This window comes from Eublepharis macularius, chromosome 19 (assembly GCF_028583425.1).
Source record: "Eublepharis macularius isolate TG4126 chromosome 19, MPM_Emac_v1.0, whole genome shotgun sequence".
NCBI classification, from domain to species: domain Eukaryota; kingdom Metazoa; phylum Chordata; class Lepidosauria; order Squamata; family Eublepharidae; genus Eublepharis; species Eublepharis macularius.
The window spans coordinates 10,927,328-10,949,925 of NC_072808.1; the positions used below are offsets into that span (position 1 = coordinate 10,927,328).

The window sequence follows — 22,598 nt, forward strand, 5'->3', positions numbered from 1 at the left end:
CTGTTTATTGGGGGGGGGCAATTAAGTGATGCTATATACTGAAGTTTTATTGCTCTTTGTCTTACTTGCTTTTCTCACTTGCTTTCTTACTCTCAGCCACTTTTCTAGCAAGATGCAGTCAGTTTAGCAATTTATGCAATTTTTAGCATAAAAATTGCATAAATTGCAGTTTAGCATTTTTTCTCCAATGTAACACTATTTTTTTATCCTTTACTGAAGTATTCTTACAGAGCTACACTGGAGTGTGTGTCTGTTCTCATTCATTCCAATGCACAATCTTTGCATTCACTCTGCTAATTTCCAACAAGCGGTTATTACCTAGAATTTCTGGAAGGTTTGCGCTCCTGCCGTGTCTGCCTGCAAACCAAACTTTCTCTAAAGCTTTCAGGATTTGCTTTTCCTACATCCTTTGGCAATATCTAGATCTCATTATGTTAGTAAATCTGTTCTTGAACAGAACTGAAACAGAGCTTGGCTCTTTTGTCCCTGGGAAAATGCAATGATAGGGTTAAGGAAGCCGCATTGACCTCCGCAGTGCTTACAAGTATTTTGGCTGTTCCGTCACAAAAATTCCCAAGAAAGAGGAACTGGAATCCATTGGGAGTTTCCTTTTTAAAAAATGCTGGTGAGGGATCATGCATTTGGTTCCCAACATTCATATATTTCCTCCATCTCTCAAGCCTTCTATATAACACCCAATTGTGCTCTATTAAGGCTTTAGCTGTAGGTTCAAAGTCGTGCATCATATGGAAGATTCTGTCAGCAAGTTTCACAAAGCCTAATCAATGGAAGGGAAAGTCCACAGATGCCTCTGATGAAGAGAGCTGTGGTTCTAGAAAGCTTATGCAATAGTAAGTTGGTTAGTCTTAAAGATGCTACTGGACTCTTTTCTACAGTTTTTACTAGAAGTGACATAACAAGTTGGCATCATGTTGGTTTGCTTCTCCTTATCACCCAAATGCTTCTGGCGGTTCCAGGCTATGGGCCGGCAACCCTAGACTATAGGTGGTGGAATCCATCTTTGATGTTTCTTTGCACTAAATCAAGAAGAGTTAGCCATGTTAGTCTGTAGTAGCAAAATAGTAAAGAGTCCAGTAGCACCTTTAAGACTAGCCAACTTTATAGTAGCATAAGCTTTCGAGAGCCACGGCTCTCTTCGCCAGGTGCATCTGGTCTGGCATCTGATGAAGAGAGCTGTGGCTCTCAAAAGCTTATGCTACAATAAAGTTGGTTAGTCTTAAAGGTGCTACTGGACTCTTTGCACTAAAGAAATCCTCTAAGCAAATGGCACAATGGAGTAAAGTTTCTAGCTATTCTCATTGCAAGCAGTGCTGATTTTCTATTTGCAAGGAATTTTTAACATAGGGTTTCCAAACTCCTTGTTTAGTGTGAAGTAGAGATGGGCATGAATCGAAATATGAACTAATGTTTGGGACGAATCAGGCTCATGGTTCACGAACCGGCGGTTTGTCAGAGCCCATTTCTAATGAACCACCACGAACTTTATGCTGGTTCATTTGGTTCGTTTTTTGGTTCATCACTGTAGACAGCCTGGTGCCCATCAATCAGTTTCCTAGGCAACAGGGGATTGACTTCCTGCAGACCTTCTGCTGACCAGGAAGTGGCCTTCTGCTGACCCAGAAGTGACAATTTGCTGACCTGGGTGTGACATGTTCACGAACCAAATGCACCAGTTTGCAAACCGGGGCAGGTTTGTGAAAGTTCGTGGTTCGTGAAATGCGACGAACCACATGGTTCATTTTTCCCTCCGTTCATACCCATCTCTCGTGTGAAGTGATTCAATTCGTTCTGAGATGTTATGGTTCTATCTTCTCTTCCCACCCCATCTCTTGCCTGTGTGAACCAGGCCTGAGCATACACTAGTGAACTGAGAAAAGTCACAAAACCATTGATTCATCACGGGCCGAAAACGGCTGTCAAGTAAGTTGTTCAAAATTCTGGAAGGCAAGTTCTGTTCACGTGACTAAGGGAAAGAAATGATATTTTGATTGGGAAATAAACCTTAGGGCACATTTTCTCAGAGCATGGTCCAGAGTAGCTGGTTTTATACAAGAAACCAGGTTTTATACAAGAAATGATATCTGGTGATCAAGTGTACTGTTTTTCTCCCTTGAATTAAAAAATGCCTCATGAAAACATTTAGAAGTAACAATGAAAGCACCAAAGTCATTTCATCTTCTACCTTCATATTTTTGGTTATGGCAATATTAATACTACCCCATGCAATGCGAATGGAATCCACTCGCGTTTCATCATACTTAAAAGGGATGCTGACTTTCTCATTTGTTTATACAAGGCTTTCTGAACCATTATTTTCCCTTTCTCCTGTCCAAAACAAACAGGCCATTTCTAAGAATTCCCTCCTGTCTCTCTCTTTCTCTCTCCCCCAGAGACTGGTTTGCCCAACCCCTTTGGCCTCTAGCGTGCCACCAGTAAATTGCTTTTTACAAACAAAAATAGCCCATGGCACCGTGTCCGGTGGGCTGCAGAGCTAGCAGTTGAGGACTGCCTGGGTTTTTCAAAGCACGAATCTTTTCCCCCTGTGGTCGCCTTTAACGGTACCTGTGGGTCCATCCCTTCCTCTCTGGCTGTGTTGAGTCTTTTTACTCCCTCCCCGCTATTGCTCAGAAACTGACAGCCTACCACGGAAGTCCTGAGAACAACTTTGAAGAAGCGAAACTTCTTCCCTGCTGTCGAGAAAGAACTAGTGATGTTGCTAGAAGGCTGGTGGATTAGGCCCTGGCTAGTAGCTCTGAACCCTTTGTGGACTCAGAGGATGAAACGTGAAGTTTTCTGTGGACATTGAGATCTCAGTGCCTCTCTGCTCATGGCAGATGTACTTCAAGTCCAGCGGGCTCACATGTGTGAGCCCATTATAAGGTAAGATTCAGATCTCTGGGGTGGCTCATTTCTTTTGCCCAGTCTTACAAAACCAGAGTTTCTGACCTGTGTTTTTTACCCCACTTTTTCAATACCTAGTTTTGATTCCAGGCTTGGTTTGGTTTTTTATTTATTTATTGCTGGGAGTGTGTTTTCATTGAGAATGTGCTCAAACTTATCACGTTGGTACCTAGATTTTTTGTAACGCTTTGTAATTGTCAGTCATTCTTTGTAATAATATCAGGTAATGATACCAGGTGGGTAGCCGTGTTGTTCTGCAATAGAAGAGCAAGATTTGATTCCAGTAGCACCTTAAAGTCCAACAGGATTTTCCTGGGTATGAGCTTTTGAGGGTCAAGCTCCTTTCATCAGATACAAGTAGGAATGGCGATTCCCTCAGCCCTTATATCCCAGAAGCAGGTGGGAGGAAGAATGCAAAGAAGGAGGTCAGGAGGCAATGGGGCAATGCAAAATATAATCAGATTTATTAAACCAGGCAGAAAATTAGAACCAGTAGTGAGTTAAGAATCCCGTGTCCCCTTTTCAGCCCAGGGGTGGTGGTGGTCTGTTGTTCTGAATTTGTGAACGAACTCTGTTTCAGTAATCTTGTGCTGTAATCTCTCCTTGAAGTTTCTCTGAGGCTTGCCTCTCTTAGGTCAGCAATGAAATGCCCTGTAGTAATTGTTAATGATTCTTGTATGACTTTCAGTGAAGAGTCTTGGCTATATACCGGCAAGTCCCTGATTTGGATCTTAGCTCTGCCGTTAGCCCTAGGGTCAATAGACAGGATAATGTTTTCTTAACCTCAGATGACCCCTCCCCATCTGCATTTTAGGGAATCATAATATCGACCAGATTAATATGGGCCCACCTTACAGGGTTGTTGCATGAACAACAGGAAGACCCTGGTAGTGTGGTGTAGTGGCTAGAGTGAGGGGGCTAGGATCTGGGTGATCCAGACTGGGGAGCCAGTTTGATGTAGTGGTTAAGAGTGCGGGACTCTAATCTGGAGAACCGGGTTTGATTCCTCACTCCTCCACTTGAAGCCACCTGGGTGACCTTGGGTCAGTCACAGCTCTCTCAGAGCTCTCTCAGCCCAACCCACCTCACAGGGTGTTTTGTTGTGGGGATGATAATGGTATACTTTGTAAACCACTCCGAATGGATGTTAAGTCATCCCGAAGGGCGGTATATAAATAAAATATTATTATTATTTGATTCCCCACTCTGCTATGGAAGCTTGAGGGATGACTTTGGGCCAGTCACACACACTCAGCTTAACTTACCTCACAGAGTTTGTTGTGAGGAAAAAATGGAGAAGATAATGGTGTAAGCATCTTTGGGTCCCTACTGGGGAGAAAAGGCGAGGTATAAATGAAGTAAAATAAATAAAAATCTGTGGACTTTCTGAAATGAAACTTCCCAGCTTCCCCCTCACCAGAATTTTGTTTCTGTGAGGCAGCAGGTCCTCCGTAACAGTATAGGGGCAAAATGGAGGGATCTGCAGTGGGAGGAAAGAATTGGTAGAAATAGTTGGTCTCACTTCTGCAAACAGAACTATTGTTCCATTACATCGTAGCACCTCATGGTTGCACACGCCCATTGTACATATACAAATGTTAGGTATGATTTGCTCTATTGGCAAACTTAGTGGCACTCAGGTCTGTAAAAGAGAATCACCCACAAAGTAGGTGGTTCTACATACTTGGTCAAAGATCCAGAGGAATTAGCTGTGTTAGTTTGTAGTAGCAAAATAGGAAAGAGTCCCATAGCACCTTTAAGACTAACCAACTTTACTATAGCATAAGCTTTCGAGAACCATAGCTCTCTTTGTGAGATGCATCTGACGAAGAGAACTGTGGTTCTCGAAAGCTTATGTTACAGTAAAGTTGGTTAGTCTTAAAATTGCTACTGGACTTTTTTCTACATACTTGGGAGGACTTCCAAGATATGCACAAAAATGACTTTTCCATGTATCATCTTTTTCATTGTCATCATCGTCATCGTCTATTATTATTATTATTATTATTATTATTATTATTGAAGAGAAGCATCCAAGCCTTCATCTAAAGGGGAGACCCCATAATTTATTTTATTTATTTTTATTTTATTTTATTTATGTCACTTACAGTCCACCTTTCTCACTGAGACTCAAGGCGGATTACACAGTGTGAGATTAGTACACTACTCAATATCACAAACATTTCCATAAACAATGTCATAGGGTAAATAGATACATAGTGGTGAAGTCTATGGTCCCTAACTCATAAACGAAGCACCTGACACCTCCTCCCTACAATAAAAAAGGTAAAGGTAGTCCCCTGTGTAAGCACTGAGTCATTACTGACCCATGGGGGGATGTCACATCACGACGTTTTCTTAGCAGACTTTTTGTTACTGGGTGGTTTGCCATTGCCTTCCCCAGATCTACACTTTACCCCCAGGAAACTGGGTACTCATTTTACCAATCTTGGAAGGATGGAAGGCTGAGTCAACGTTGAGCCGGCTATTTGAACCCGGCTTCCGCTAGGATCGAACTCAGGTGAGCAGAGTTTGGGCTGCAGTACTGCAGCTTGCCACTCTGCGCCATGGGGCTCTTGTCCTCCTTACAATACAGCCCTCCTATCTGAGTAAAAAGCCTTGCTGATTGATTCAGTTTTGCATCATTTATGGAAAGCCAGGAGAGTGGGGGGGGGGCCTCTCCTGACCTCTTCAGGAAGGCCATTCCGCAAAGTTGGAGCCACCACAAAGAATGCCCGTGTACGGGCTGCTGTCAGTTTCACCAATATGGAACAGGAGAACCTGTTTGGAAGAACGAAGGTGCTATGGAGGAGCATAGGGAGGGAGGCGGTCCCGTAGGTATACTGGACCATTAAGTTTACAATCTGGAAATTTAATTGCACCACTGGATTTTAGAGACACTGAAAAGTCCTGACAATGATGGAAAGAAGGTGGGTGGATGCAAGATTGGCAGTTGGGAGATAGTTGGTTACAGCTCAAAATGACAGTTGGTGTGAAAAACTGCAGCAGGCTGTTCAAAACTATTCTAGTCTTTGTGAGGGAAAATGGGGTTGTAGACTGAACTAAAAGGTCACCAGTTGGTTCAGGGGAAAATCTACACACACAGTTATATAAACCCAGCAGTGGTCCATTGGAAAGACTAAACATATCATATAATATCATATATATATATATATATATTAAAAAGCATATTCATGTATCAGCCCTCATACATATGCAGCAAACATATAAAGCGCCCCCTTTTATGAGGGGAAAATAAAACCAGCCTTCACTAATCCTATAAAGACAATGAAAGTGTGTGAAAATTAATTAGGCTGAAGTTGAACCTTAGGGTTCTAAAACAGATTGACAATATGTTTAGCGAGATTGTTTTCAACCCAGAAAAATAGCAAAATAGAAAAGTCTTGCTTTATAGTGAAAGGAAGCAGAAGGGAGGATCGTAAAACTATACCATAAAATGAGGTGGGAGGAATCTTTAGGCAAAGGGCAAGCAAAGTTGCTTTCATAACCAAAAAAGGTGGGAACAGAGAGCAGGCAGTCATGAGGAGAAAAGAAAAGACAACTTAAAGTTATGACGCGAAGCATTAATAACCGTCCAAAGTAATGGTCATAAAAATGTGAGGGAAAGCTGAAACTAAAGAAGGAGGGGAGGATTTTTTAAAAAATGGACTGAAGAATTTTTTTTTTGAAATGGTACTGTCTTACACAGAGTAAGGAAATATAAATCAATTGTACAATTTTTTCTGTGTGGGAGAGAATAAGGGGAGAGTGTATGTGGCTTATAGCAGAATTTTCTAAAGATGAGAAAGCAAAGCAAAGGATGTCCATATGTACCTCACTTTAACAAACAGTGTAGAACAGGAGAAGTCTTGTAAAAGAAATCAGATTTATTATGGAGAAAAATAAAAAGGGGGGAGGGGGGCCCTAAAGAGCAGAAACGAGACACAAAAATGTAGAAAAAGGCTACATGACAGAGCTTATTTAGAGTGTCACTGGAACACACAATATGCTTTGACATGTTAAAACACCCAGAGCCCTTCAGAGTGCCAATCACATAATCAATTTTGACATAGGTAATTTGATGCATACGTGTCACTATTGCTCTGCCAAGACAGTTCAGGTGTGAGGAAAGTGGTGATCGTTACATAATATGCTGTCCCAGTGGAAAGGCCATTGATCAAGACGATTACAAAATCCCTTAACCGATGAGCAGCCTGTTCCATGGAGATTTGGAGAGAATATTCTGTCACTGTGAGTGACTGCTCAGATTCTTTTGCCGCTGTGGGAGTCAATTTAAACGTTCCGAAATACTGTTTTCAAGTACAGGGAGCAGTGTATCATAACATCACAAATGTATAACCCAAGGAACAGACTCTGATATCCTAATCAATGTTTAAAACTGTAAAAAAAAATGTTGTAATATGCGAAGGAATAAAATAAACCATGGGTGCCCACGTTACTGGTAATTTGTGGAAGCTTATGTCACAATAAATCTGTTAGAAGGAGAGAGCCAGTGTAATGTAGCGTAGCTTAGTTTAGCGTAGTGTAGCGTGTTGGCCTAGGATCTGGACAACCCAGGTTTGTGTGTTCGCTCTGCCATGGAAACTTTTTGAGTGACCTTGGGCCAGTCACACATTCTTAGTTCTACCTACCTCACAGGGATGTTATGAAGATAAACTGGAAGAGAGGGAATTGATGTGAACCATTTTAGGTCCCCGTTGGAGAGAAATAATAAAATAAGTAAATTAAACTTGATGCTAGAGTTGATAATGGGCTGAGGGCAATATCTCCTGTCCTTTTAATAAAGGTTTAATGGGATGTTATTTACCAGGTAATATTTACCTCAGGCCATGAAAAGCCTCGGCTGCTAATTTCCATGCATTAAACTTCTATTAAAGGGACACAATGTGTTTCTCCAGGTCTGTTGGCAAACATAGTTTATGAAAAAGAAAACTATAATATTCCACATGTCCACTGGAACCATCAGCCACTACGTGGGCAGTGCTAGAGAGCTGTAAACCAGGAAACCATTATGCTGGCAACCTGAGTAGATTTACTGTGGGTGGGTGGATTACATGTAGTCCCAGAAGTGATGTTACTTTTGGCCAACACTCTAGGAATCCCCCTAATGTTTATGGTAAAGACTATAGAGATTTGGGGGAGTTCCTAGAGAGTTACCCATCACTTCCAGGTTTGCGAGCAATGCCTTCCCTCCACTTTCTCCCACAGAGGGCCAAGCTACAAGTGACAAATGACACTCGAACAGCAAGTGGATTGATTGGAGGGCAAGTGAACAGGGAGAAATACACTTGCTGTTCAAGTGTCATTTGTCACTTGTAGCTTGGCCCTGAGACAATCAGCATTGGCAGGGAAACGAGTGGATTAGTGGGCAACACCCACTAGGGCAGATAGCAGCCCTAGCGCTGAGGTAAAATGTGTCAGAGCCCAATTTAAATGAGAGACTAGGAGCTTTCAAAATTGCAGAGGGGTGTTCTCTTCAGCCACCACTCTCTTGTTGCAAATGGGCCCAAGGGCCAATGTACACAGTGTAGCAGAACGAAGTGGTAGAATCCTAAAGTGGCAGAATAGGCTGTACCACTTGAGACTTCTGGGGGAGTCTTCCACATTTTAATGCTCTCCATATAAAAACTTGCAGAGCACACATCAGGGAGAATGGTGGTAGCCTAGCTCTTTGCATGCTGTTCTAATATAGGGGAACTTTGAAGAACACAACCCCTCCCTTTCAGCCTGAAATGGTATAGTCCATTTTTCCGTTCATCACCTCATTCTGGTGCACGTATAGACAAACCCCTTAAGCCAAGGTTGGCTTTCTTCCATCTTTTTGGAGCAGAAGGTGCTTCAAAAGAAGCCGGGAGGCATCACTTTTGGGCCTGCAAGGAATGCCATTTCATGAACAGAACTGTCCATCATTAGGGTTGCCAGATCCAGGTTGGGAAATTCCTGGAGATTTTGGGGGCACAGCCTGGAGAGGGTGGGGTTTGGGGAGGGGAGGGGCCTCAGAGTGGTATAATGCCCTAGAGTCCACCCTCCAGTGCAGCTTTTTCCTCCAGGGGAACTGATATCTGTTGCCTGGAGATCAGTTCTAATTCTGGGAGATCTCCAGCCACCACCTGGAGGCTGGCAACTCTATACCGTAGGGCAGGGATCATTTAGTAGAAAAAGAGCTGGAGGAACTCATTAGCATAACTCATTAGCATATACCACGCCCCTTGACAACACCGGAAGCATGTCATTGGCATAACTAATTTGCATATGCCACACCCCCTGACATCACCTATCCTGGCTGTTTTGGACCCAATCCTGGCCATTCAGGGCCGAAATTGGGCCCAAAATGGCAAAAAGGGGCTGAAAATGGCCAGAAAGGGGCCCCAAATTGTCATAATTGGGCCGCTGCTGAGCGGGAGAGTGATCCACTACCTATCAGAGGCCATATCTGGGCCATTTCAGACCCAATCCAGGCCAAAACGGGCCCAAAATTGTTGAGAGTCAGGTGGGCGGGGCCACCTGTCATATGACCTCTTTGGGGAACTGCCGGAACTGTGTTCCGGCGCATTCCCCCTCAAAATGAGCCCTGCCATAGGGGAATGCTTGGCTTTCATCTGATTGTCCCCTAACAAAACAGTTCTCACTTCCCTTTCTCAAAATTCCAGAGGTACCCACAAGCTCAGCAAGTGTGAGACCCCCTGTGCTAATGCAGTTTATCATGAATTGTGGAAGGGGAAAAAAAAAGATTTTGGAATCATCACAAACAGCCAATGTCTCTTGACAGCTTTGTACTGTAGTTGAATTCTTACTGGTTTTGACGTGCTGGCTTGCTGGAATCTCTTTCAACTTCTGCTGCAATCCCTGGCCAAAAAAAAACGTGCAAGTCTATTTTCACTGAAAATTAAGTTGCAGAGGATGTTGTGGGGGTACTTCAGTCTCCGGTAGAAGATTTCTCTTTTTCAGATGCAACCTTTCGCAAGGAAAATTCCTACTTGTAGAGAAGACATTTAGGAGCTTCTTCCTTGGGCTCTTGCATGACACATTTAAAGACTGAACAGAATGTCAAATAAATGTTGTTATTTGCTTCAAACCGGTTATCTGATTCAAAGGTTGCGTAAAACGTATTCCTGTTGACTCTCAGGCAGTCCCAAAGATAATAGATTATTTTTACTTCCCTCCTTTTTATCGAGTGTGGGAGTGTTTGGAGGGGAGGGAGAGTTGGAGCTGAAGCGATGGTATGTTCATCTCCTTTTCCGAGAATGCTTGAAACTGGTACAGCTTTACCCTTTTGCTGTAAAGAGTTCTTGGGTGGATAATTAATTAGAGGAAGCTCTGTTCTTTTTGATCGTAAATAACACCCCTCATCCCATTGGACCCTTACCTTCAAAGGGGTCGGAGGTCTTGAAAGCTCACAGTATCCTGTACTAGGGTGGTAATGTTGGATCTTTTGCTAGACATATCCACTGCTAATTTCCGCCCTCTGGGACTCTGCAATGAAAGGGCTTATAGGCCAATTTCACTTCTCTCATCTTCATTTCTCTCCTGACCTCGTCATCCATTGATACTCAGCTGTGCTCAAACCTTCCTCTTCAGGCTTCTGTATGCTTTCCAAGGTTTCAGATGGTCAGTTTCCCTGGATTTCTCTATTTTGATTGATTGATTGAATGTCATTTATAATCCACCTTTCTCACTGAGACATAGTGTGCGATTAGCACAGTCAGCAACAAGGATGTTTCAATAAACAATGCGATAGGGTAAATAAATTCAAGTTTACAAAGACATAGCATTAGCAAGAATCCAATACAGAACATTACAAAGACATAGCATTAGCAAGAATCCAACACAGAGCTGAAGAAATGCTGAAAGAGCATAATCAATTTTAGGACTGACATTAGACAACATAGAACTACCCAGTAGGGGTCATACGTAAAGCAACAGATAGTACATGTGATAAAGTCAGTGGTCCCTAACTCTTTTAGACCCCCTTCCTTACAACACAGCCCTCCCATCTGTGTAAAAAATCCATTTGAATAATTCAGTTGTGCATCATTTGCGGAAGGCCAAGCGTGTGGGGGCTCTCCTGACCTCCTCAGGCAGGCTGTTCCGTAAGACAGGGGCCACCACAGAGAAAGCACATGTGGTTTGATTTCACCCATTTCAACTGATTCTCAAACCGTCTCCACATTCCAAGGGCAAGAAGCTTTGGAGTCATTTTGGGAGGGGAAAGGTCATGTCTGAGCCCCATCCATGCCAATTTTAATGATCCTGTTGTTCTGAACCAATGTATCCTGCTGCAACTTGATGTCATTTTACCAATGTCATAACTATTTCTTTCACAGGCTTTCACAGGCGTTTATCTAATGAACTGCAACAGCTTCCAGTGTTTCTGACCTTGTATGCTACTCCCTCTCAGACTTTGCTTTGTCTTGCTTTCTAGTGACTCAACTTGATATTACAGATATGTGAAATGTTCTCACACAAGAGAAGCGCCAAAATCTTGTTTATGACTGGGAGCGGGGGAAAGAGCAGACTTGAGTGTTAAAGTGAAGTCTCTCACACATGATGTTATTCCTGTCAACTTTTACTCTTGCTACTTAGATGCTTACCTTACTTTTGAGTAATTCTATGGACATATATGTGGAAATGATCTGATTTCTGAATAAAAGCCATTTAACCAAGAACCTGCGTCTTGCGGCAATGGTCCAGGGATCTGTCTGACATATCCTGACAGGAAACCCTTTTAAAACTGCAAAATAATAAAAACTGGGGACTCTGCTCAGTTTGAAGAACTTCCTACTCGGTCTACAGACAATCCTGTGTCAATATACCCTGCTGATTGCTGAAGAACCCTCCAGTTTGCTGTTAGAAGGGGGGAATGATGCTTTATTGAGCAGCAACGGGAGTAATAACATTCAGAGTTGTCAGCATCTTCAACGGACAATTTAAAGATTAACACAGAGAGCCAGTGCATAGTGGTTAGAGTATTGCATTGGGATGTGGGAAACCGGGTTCAAATCTCCACTCTGCTGTGAGGTGTTGGTTAACTGTGGGCCAGTCAACTTCACCTACCTCGCAGGGCTGTTGTGAGGATAAAATGAGGATGGGAGAACTGTGTGTGCCACCATGAGCTCCTTGGAGGAAGAGCAGTTTGGCTAGACAGAGGAATGTAATTAATTTGATTGAGATTCCCAGGCTTTCAGCAAGGATTATGATTACATTACAGAAAGCAAATTATTTGCTGTGACGTGTGTCCGCTGCAGTGTAGCAAATAGCTTGACAGCTAGGGATGAGTTGCCAGAAACGTATTAACCCCCCCCCCCCACTCTACATTCCGCTGTTGTCTACAGAGCTGCGTTAAAATTGCTGGTTGTGACTGATAAAGTCTTAAATGTCCTGAGATGAATACAGAAGAGGCTGCTGTCATTTCTGTGCCCCATTTCAGGCTCTTGGCTTTGACGGGGAGTCCCCCTCTTAACCTCTCTGTGCCCGGTTGAGACGGAGACGGCCGTGGTGCAAAGCAGCCTCGGGGCTAGTCTAACACAACCAGCAAATCATGTCATCAAAAGGTTCCGGGACAATTCTAGGTCAGAGCGCAGGTGGTGGTGGAAAACTACTTAATGGAACGCTCGTCCATATTAAAAAAGCAAAGCTTCCTGCATTCGCAAATGAGATTTAGGGAGATTCCTAGCCAAACCATTTTTTTCCAAACATGTTAGGGAATTTTAAAAGATTTTTAAAGAATGCATTCTAACATTCAACCCCCTCCAACTGCAGTCTGAAATAGGATACTACAGTAGCTGCTTTTCCTCTGTGGAATAACTTCCCTCAAAAGAATCACCCACCTGAACGTTTATCAGAAGACTTGCATTTGCATTGCATTTTGGAGGGGGTGGGGGACAGAGGCTGGGGGTAGGAAGGCAGGAGGGCAGTGTTCGTAATAACGGCCAGGTCTTACGCATCGTGCTTGAACAAGTTCATTTAGTTCATTTGTTGTATATTGTTCTCCATTGATTTGATCTAGCTGTTAAATAAAATACATTTTTTTTTATTCCACAGAGAGTATCTTGGTATGGCCAAGAATTCACTCGAGGGTGCAGTTTCCTTATGTTTGATTACAGGAGAGCGTAGCGGGGGAAGGCCGTACTAAATATTTGGGTGTAAACACTTATGAGATGAAAGTGAAGTTGTGGGTGGGGGGTTCAGATGTTTATTGAATACCTGCCCGGTTCATTCCCGTTTACTACCTTGTTTCTTTGTTGCTCTTTGTTTATTTTTAGGTATAGATGGAACTCTCTGTCTAGGGCAGTGATGCTCTGTATTCTTGGTGTTTGGGGGGGGCAATCAGTGGAAGGGCTTCTAGTGTCCCTTCCCCACTGGCAGACCTCCTGTGGACACCTGGGGTTTTTTGGCCACTGTGTGACACAGAGTGTTGGACTGGATGGGCCATTGGTCTGATCCAACATGGCGTCTCTTATGTTCTTATTTTTAAATCTTTCTTCTTCCTGGGGGTAGTAACGTTCAGATTTGTCTATGTGATGGCACTGAGCTCCAACTAGCTTGGAATGTGCAATGCTTTCGGCATTGTCTTGCATGCAGTTTGAATGCAGCTCCTTTTTTGAATGGAGCAAACAAACAGGACGCTCCCTGAGCTGGAGGAAAACCCAATAAATCGCAGTGTTAGCCTTATGTAATTATATTTATGTAATTATATTTAAAGTGACTAGTGCAATAGGTGAATAAATAAATAAGTTATACACAGTCTTTTTACAACACTATATAAAAGACAATCATACCATCTAAACATAGGTCTTAATGTGACAACCTCACTCTAGCGGCTCTGCAAAAGAAAAAGAGAAAAAAATCTTCTTAATGGCTGTATTGTATTGTGGAAGACTGGTCATGTGTACATATGCATGAATATGAGTTTATATTTGTAATGCAGCTATTTTTGATATCGACTGTTGGAATTATTGGAATACATTTTGCTATGTTAAATGGGTATGATTGGGCAAATCCCCACACCCTTGATGCGTCCCAGCGTTGCGCTAAATGTTCACTGAACACCCGGAAGTATTGTGTCTTTCTAGCACGATTTCAGAAATCGCGCCAGAAAGACGCTATACTTCTGGGTGTTTAGCGAACATTTAGCGCAATGCTGGGTCGCTCCGAGGGCGTGGGGATTTGCCCATTGTCTTTTATATATTGTTTTAAAAAGACTGTATGAGATGGTGCATAACTTATTTATTCATTCATATATTGCACTAGTCGCTTTAAATAGAATTACATAAGGCTAACACTGTGATTTATTTCATTTTTCTCCAGTTCAGGGAGGGTCTTGCTTGTTTGTTGCTTTTGTATTCTTGAGGAGCCTCTGTTGTGTTTACTCCTTTTTTGGATGAGGCTTGGGATGAGCAGCTTGTCAGTCTCCTGAACAGGTACTGGAGGTGGCAGTATAGCTCCACTGCTAACATTTTCACCACCTTTCAACCCCTGTGAAAAATCATCAAAAAGGGAGAGAGGATTATGTGTGGGATGACAATGAGCGCTACAAGTATGTTGGCTAAGCAGTATTGCAGATCTATTCCTTTCTAATGCTCTATGATCTGCCACTTTAGAATGTATTGAGGGCCCATCTAATCCTGCTTCCTGTTCCTATGGAGCTAGATGCCCCTGAAACTGAGGATCACTACATCTAAGCTAGAACTCTGTATTGGTCTTCTGTTTGAGAAAGATTGGATAGCTATTTTCAGGTAATTGCCAGTGCTGTTACTATAGTAGCTGCCATGTTTCTCATCCCCCCCCCCCCCATTCTCAGCTTTTGACTGTATGTTCTGTTATAGCATTAGAGAGACATTTGATCAACTAATGGCTTTGGTATATTCTGCTGGACTCTTCCATTTTTTATTCTTCTTCCATGAAGGCGAAAGGTGCAACCTGATATCAGGTGCACCCAGCATCATTTTATTCAGATTTATGTGAGATGGCCACAGACAAGAGGCCTTAGAGCTTCAAACAACTTTATTCTTCCCCCTTCTTGTTTGTGTTTTGTAAAAAATGTACTGATGAAGAGTTCTGAATAACACGAAAGCTTGCATACTTCATTAGAGATGGGCATGAACCGGAAAAAAAAGACCCATGTGGTTTGTGGTTCGTCAAATTTCACGAACCATGAGCCACGAACTTTCACGAACCTGCCCCTTGTCCACGAACCGGTTTGTTTGGTTCATGAAAACATCACATCCAGGTCAGAAAACCATCACTTCTGGGTCAGCAGAAGGTCACTTCCGGGTCAACAGAAGGTCCGCAGGAAGTCCATCCCCTGTTGCCTAGGAAACTGATTGATTGGCACCAGGCTGTCAGCAGTGACTAACCCAAAAAAACCCCAAATGAACCAGCCTAAAGTTCGTGGCAGTTCGTCAGAAATGGGATCTGACGAACCGCTGGTTCCCGAACCACGGAGCAGCCTTGTTCGTGCTTAATTTTGGTTCGTATTTCGGTTTGTGCCCATCTCTAGTCTTCATAAAAGGCTGTTACATGGTTTTTGGATTTTGGTGTGGGTCAATGGGGCTACCTACAACCTCTTTCTTGGTTAGACCATTGTGGCAAAGTTGTCCATACCAAGATAGTGTCTGGGGCTGGGAGGCATTGGAAGCTTTGACCAGAGGGTTGGGGTGGCTCCAGAAGAGAATTATTCTTTGGAAACTTCAACTTGCTTCTGTAAAAATTGGAATGGGATGCCAGTACAAATGTCTTATCTCCAGAAAGAGGCGACCAAGAGGCAGCAGCTCACAGAAATTTCTTTAGTGTTGCAGAAACAAGGTAGCTGATGGCATTTGTGACTGGTGCCCACACAAGGTGATAGCCACCCGAGGGTGACAAGCACAGAGAGACTGGTGGGCGTGGGGAAGAATCAACAGCTCATCCCGAACACAAAGAGAACGCTCTCTCTCTCTCTCTCTCTCTCTCTCTCTCTCTCTCTCTCTCTCTCTCTCTCTCTCTCTCTCTCTCTCTCTCTCCCTCCCTCATTGGCAAAATATGTTTGTTGGACTAAGCTGAAAGCCAACTTTCCGTGGTTACCTAGTAACACCGTGGGGAGGGAGTTTCAAGTTGCCATAGCGATGCTTCAAGGCTTGGGACCTTGAGTTAAGTTGAGGTCACCTTCCCTCCTCTCTTCCATACCTATTATCCTGAGAAATTGAAAGATTCTTGTGGGGGAAATGCTTCAAGTGGACCTTGAAGTCCAGTTTCCTGGATCTTGAAGTCCAGTTTCCCACCTTCAATCTTTCAGTAATGAAGGGCTGCCCTGCCTCTTCCAAAATTATCTGTGTGGGGCGGGAGAAGGATGTGAGTTCCAAGGACGCTTCAAAGGCCCTCTTTTGTCCAGGAAACGAACCCTGGAAAAGGTCCTGGAAAGGACCTTTCGCACTCTTCAGCTCCTTGTGTTGGCTGACTGGCAAGTATGTAGAACTCACTTGTCTATGCAGGCATCACCATTTCTTACCCTCCACACCTTAGGTCTTGTGCCTCATCGTGCTGTCTGTTGCTGGTTTACACAATCCTCCTCTCGATCTGGGTTTGAAAGAAAAAGTTGGGAAGCATTCCTTTTCCAGTCATAAAAACCCCTCAGATCCCCTGCGAATTTTGGCTCCTGGGTGCCTGCACGTAGTCTAGGGTTTGCAACTGTGGACTGGAAAATTTCTGGAGATTTGGGGGCAGAACCTAGGGAGAGCTCGTGCAGGAGAGAGAGTTCAGCAATGCTATAGAGTCCACCCTCCAAAGCTGCCATTTCCAACAGAGTAAAGAGTCCAGTAGCCCCTTTAAGACTAACCAACTTTATTGTAGCGTAAGCTTTCGAGAACCACAGCTCTCTTCGTCAGATGCGTGGAGGGACCCTCCACACATCTGACAAAGAGCGATTATGCTACAATAAAGTTGGTTAGTCTTAAAGGTGCTACTGGACTCTTTACTGTTTTGCAACTACAGACTAACATGGCTAATCCTCTTGACCTATTTCCAACAGAGGAATTGATCTCTGGACATCATTTCTAATTCTGGGAGAATTCCTGGAAGTTCACAACCCTAATTTAGGCCTCCACTTCTATGAAAACGCCCTGACTTAGAGTAATATTATACGGCAATATGGCAACTTGAACATGGCCACTGTTGTGGTTTATTAACCAGGAAGTCTTTGAGCTGTGTGTGTGAAGGGAGGGGAGGACTTCTGTGGCTTATTGTCGGACATCTGGATGCGATCTCTCACTTTTAATCTGAAGCGATCTAGTCTCTTCTGCTCCCTCTCATTTTTCAGTATGTCAGAGATCTGATCAAGTAGGTTCCTGAAGTTCTTTGTTTCAGCCATGAGCTCGTGTTAAAATCACAAGGACAGTTTTTATGTTACAATTTTGCTTCGTGGGAACAATCTCCACAGAGCAATGAGCGTGTTTTCCAAAATGTGTGGCATGAAACGTATGCCGACCAGATAGCTGATGCAGGCAGCAGTTGCCTGATTGGGGTGAAAAATTTGTAGATACTCTACTGCACACAACATAGAGTCAACTTGTGTAAAAAAACTATAATGGGCAAAGTGGCCCAAGAATAATCAGTCATTTTTTAAAATTTTAATCCATCAAAAACTGCACGAAGAGCCATCAAAATAAGCAAGCCTGTATGAAGCTGCCTAATTTCAAACCTTTGGCTTGTTTTCATGTTGTACTTTTTATGGCTCATTTTTTAAAATGTTGCCGCTCTTATTTTTATTATACTGGTTTCCTTTGTGAGTTGTCTTGGGCTGCTTTCTCAGGAATCAGCATGCAAAATTTCTATATAAAAATAAAAAAGATAACTTTATGCCCTTGGGCTGGTGGACCATCTTGCTCAAAAATGGTCCTGAGACAACAGCAGAGAAAGGCCTTCCCAAGACCTGTAATCTCAGGGCCAAGCTACACGTGACGAATGACACTTGAACGGCAAGTGTATTTCTCCCTGTTCACTTGCCCTCCACTCAATCCACTTGCCGTTCAAGTGTCATTCGTCATGTGTAGCTTGGCCCTCAGATGCTATTCACCAGAGATGCCGGAGATGGAAGTTGGCTATTCTGCATGAAAAACAGGTTCTTTGCTGTGTAGAAGTACACGTCTAGCATTTAGGATTACAGAGATAAAAATATAAAAAATGTATTTATTTATTTAATTTATTTATATTCGATTTATATTCCACCCTCCCCACACCAGCAGGCTCAGGGCGGATTACAACCAACATACAATTTAAAATTTCATTAAACAGTACAGTTTAAAACCATAAAATATTCAAAATTACATATTTAAAATACATATACGTAAAACATTCCAAGTTACATATTTAAAATAATATACATATACATATACGTAGCGGCACAATAATCCAACCGACTACCCTTGATCATCTCCAGAGCATCCTAGCAGGGAATATTTAATAGATGGGGGGTGTTACTAGTAGGGAGGGCATGTTCTGTACTCAAGCGGTCAGGTGGCACCGCCTAGCGTCGGCTGTACGCCTGGTGGAACAGCTCCATTTTGCAGGCCCAGAAGAAAGATAACAAATCCCGCCGGGCCTTGGTCTCATTGGACAGAGCATTCCACCAGACTGGGGCCAGAACCGAGAAGACCCTGGCCTTGGTCGATGCCAGGCAGGCCTCCCTGGGGCCAGGGACCTTTAACAGGTGTTTGTCACTAGAACAAAGAGTCCTCTGTACTGTGTTGGGTCTGACCACCACCCTTGGAAAGTTCACAAGAGAGGAAAGAGTGCAGTCATCACTAACTACACTCGGTCCTGTCCGCAGGACAACTGCCTCGAAACTCGGAGGTTCCATACTTAGCTAAAATGACAAAGTGCCATTGTTTAGTGGTACATTTAATCTTTTAATATAGTTATTAGTGTTAAGCATTGATCCCTCCCAAGTCGGTGATTAATGGTTATATCAAAATGTGGCACTTAATTACATTGCGTTTTTTTTTTTTAACTTCCAAATTGGTTTTGTTAGACGATGAATACTTCAGGTGCTCTTACCAGACGGAAGCCCTTTGGGACGCCACGTGCTGGGAAACGAAATGATTAAATTTCCCTCGCATCTTGCAGAAGCTGCTGATCTTTCACGATGCAAAGAAATTCTGCAGTCGAGGGAAATGGCAGTTTAATTTGCACAACTGCATCCTTCTCCAAGGAGGGAGAGCAACAGAACAAGCGACACGACAACCTAATTTTATCAGGACTTCCGGGAAGATCTACCTCCATCCATCATTCCGTCCATTCATGATGGGAGGGGTTAGTGTTTACTGAGAAATGCACTTTGCATATTCTCTGTTGCTCTGTTTCTTCCCATATCCAAGATTGGAGCCGCAGTATTTTCCAGAGCCAGAAAACAAAGCTTTCATTAAGCTGCTATATAGATCTGGAACTCCTTCACAGAACACCTGTATGAAGTTTGCTTGTTCTTTGGCTTCCAATCCTTCCTCAAAACCCTCTTTTTCTGCTAAGCATTTAGTTCAACCATTTAATCCTCTCTTCCTTCAGAAATTAAGCCTAATGTAAGCTATTCGCACACATTCTTCCTAGGGTACTCTTTCTTGCTTCCTTTCCTCTACAAATTTTAGATTGTAAGTTTGGGGGAGGGGGGCAGGGATATATCTTTTTTCTTTATGTGGCTCGGTCAGGGCTTTTTTTCTGCTGGAACGCTCCAGAAAGGTGTTCTGGCGGTTCTTAAAACTGCCCCCCACTCCTGGTCGTTTTGGGTGAAACATGCCCGAAATGGCCAGGATCGGATCCAATTCGGTCTGGGACGGGCCGCTGCTGGGTGAGAGACCACTCCCCTGCCCAGCAGCGGCTTGATCCTGGCCATTTCAGGCCTGAATTGGGTCGAAACAGACCCAAAATGGGCCCAAAATGGCATGGATTGGGCCCGAAACAGCCAGGATCAGGCTGCTGCCCGACAGGGGAACACTCCCCTGCCTGGCGCTGTGCTGCGTTTCACATTCTGTGTTTGCATGGAGTTGTCTTGCTTTTGCTGACTCTCTGTAAAACCAATGGACCGCGAAAGTGTTGTTTAACCCAGCACTATGCTGAAACAGAATTCAGTGTTACAGATTTAAGACACACTGTTCTGAAGTTTACTTTGCAACCTGTTGGTCAGCTTGTAGACTGGACCAATGTGATTGATGGCTGAATATAGTCCTGAGCACGAGCCACCTGTTGTGTCAGCAATGATCTACTGCTCAGAACCGGGTGGGCTGCAGTTTGGCAGCGCCGTTTCCTCTGAGCGGAGCCGCAGCCAAACGTCTCCTTCACTTTGCCCTTGATGTCAGCTCTGAAGCACTTTAAGCACTCGTTCGGTTTTCCTCTCCTGCTCGGTGGCACTGCTGCTCGCCCGCCACCTTTCTAGCTAATTGAAAAGATAGCAGGCCCAGATTACAGCTTTGCTGTGTAAATTGCTCGGGGATGGGAGCATGAGTTGACAGCCTGAGCGAGGGAAACGCTGGGACCGATGAATCAATCACGAAGGCGGGGAGCTGGAAAGTGCAGCCTTGGACAGTGCCTGCACCGGCCACCTGACCGGGCCAGGACAAGGTGGTTATTCACATCCCATCCAAACAGGTGGATTAGTGACTTCATTATCCAAGTTGTCATGAATGTTGCTGTGCTTTGCATATAGAATTAAGGCTGGAGGAATCGATATAATGAGAATGATGGTTCTTGTTACAAGCATGGTTTTCAGAAAGAGTTAAAAGAGGGGGAAATAAATGGGAAAATATCCTTTTTCCTCTGCTTTGTCTCAGGTCTCTTCCTTCAGAACTATAAACTTGAGCTGGCCAATTTGTTTTTCTTCCTCTGTTGCCGTTCCCCCAACCCCACGTAAGTGAGGAATACATATGCAAGAGAAGAAAATGATAGAGTGTAAATAAATAGGGTTGCCAGTTCCAGGTTGGGAATTTTCTGGGGATTGGAGGGGGGGGCTGGAAAGAGTGGACTTTGGGAAGGAGATGGGTCTCAGCAGAGCATAATACCATAGAGTCTACCCTCCAAAGCATCCATTTTCTCCAAGGGAACTGATCTCTCTGTCATCTAGAGATCAGTTGTAATTACGGCAGATCTCCAGCCATCATCTGGAGGCCAGCCATAATTTGGAGGCTGGGTTTTTTTCCATTTTTTTTTATTTAAAAAGAAAAGATACAGTGATAGAAAGTGCATAAAAACTTGTACAAGCACTATATTTGGAATTAGGTTAAACTAATAGAAAGATACAATCAGAATATGTAATAACAAAACTTAATTGTGTAATAGCTCTCCTTCCCTCTCTTTGGTTACTTATACAAGCTTTAATATCAACTTTTTTAGTTAATCCTTTCCCTGTTTTTTAATCTTCTTATTGAGTTACCTTAGTTAATCTTAATTTTAGCTTAAATAGTCCAAGAAATCCTTCCATTTCCCCCAAAATTCAGCTATTGGTCTATTATGTACAGTAGTTAATTTGGCCATTGGTGGGTACATTCATAGATCTAATCTATGCACTCTGACACATCAAGGCACATATCTGCTTTCCATGTTAAGGTTGTCGGTTGGACTGCACAACTTAAAACTGTGTGTGTTTGGTAGGGGAAAGGAATTCTGGCTTTGAATGTTTGCGGGTTTTTTTTTTAAATCCATGCAAATAGAAAGCTAGCTAAGCAGGGAGACACTCCCCTTGTTTCGCTGTTGGTGAACTGGCTTTCTGTTTGCAGGGGATTTTGCAAATAGAGGAACAATCTGATGTGAGATCATCCCTGATATCCCGCTTGCATTCTGAAGTGATTCAGCTCAGGCTTCCACCACCACAGGGCATTTCCACGTGTGCCTAACTCAGTATCCTGAATACGGTGGGCTTGTTTGATCCTTATTAGGCTGTTGGGAAGGGAGGGTTAATTTCACAAACTCATATTTGTCTGCATACCAGCTAAGAGTCTCTGAAGTAGGCAGAAGTCCTCAGCCATGACTGCAGGTGGGGTCTTTTTGTCATCCGCACTCAAGCATCAAGTTTGCTGTTAGAGGGAATGGTTTAATTATGATGTGCCTAATTAATGTTGGGTTTTGTCAAAACAGAACGTGCCCCACACCGAGCGCGACTGCTTTGCAATTTTAACAAAGCAGACAGAGAAGAGGAATTACAATGAAGCCATGTTTCAAAGTGCCATTAAGTGTTGATGGTAGTTCTTGCTTGTTGCCAGATGGGAAGCCTTCTGTCAGGTGGAAGAGGCTGCAGAGAAGAGTTTTAAAGGAGGTTTCTTGAAAGGGGAATGCATAGCATCAGGTTGCGTGTGAGAGGAATTATAAGGGTAAGAGGAGGCAAGATAGATGGGGTGAAACTCAAGGAGATTCCTTCGTACTTTGCCAAATTAAGCAGAATCTGCAGAGGAGTGAGAACAAAGTGGAGAATAACAGGAAGAAAAAGGCAGGTGGTTTAAGACGCTCGTACTGAACGTGGGGAGGAACAGACAGCCAATGGTAAACGGGGAGAGAAGTTCCAGGTACTCGTCTGGTCTAAAGAAAAAAAATCTCAAACCAAAACCTCTTAATTAAAAGCGAGCAAAATGACTCAAAACTTTGTGCCGGCTTTTGAGTTCTCCAGAACTAGATGAAGATCTCAGAACAGCTCAGCGTGAACC

At 43.4% G+C, this 22,598-nt stretch overlaps 1 protein-coding gene across 2 annotated transcripts in view; it reads left to right on the forward strand.

Moving 5' to 3' along the window:
* Positions 1–2,671: 2,671 nt before the first annotated feature.
* PDE1B (phosphodiesterase 1B) overlaps positions 2,672–22,598 on the forward strand; it is a 78,338-nt gene continuing 58,411 nt past the window's right edge. The window contains exon 1 of one of the 2 annotated variants that reach the window (XM_055003927.1): positions 2,672–2,901. In XM_055003927.1, coding sequence (XP_054859902.1) covers positions 2,849–2,901 — 53 coding nt within the window. In that variant the 5' untranslated portion in view covers positions 2,672–2,848. Of the gene's footprint in view, positions 2,902–19,143; positions 19,228–22,598 lie in introns of those variants that run through there. The other variant, XM_055003928.1, reaches the window with a different exon arrangement.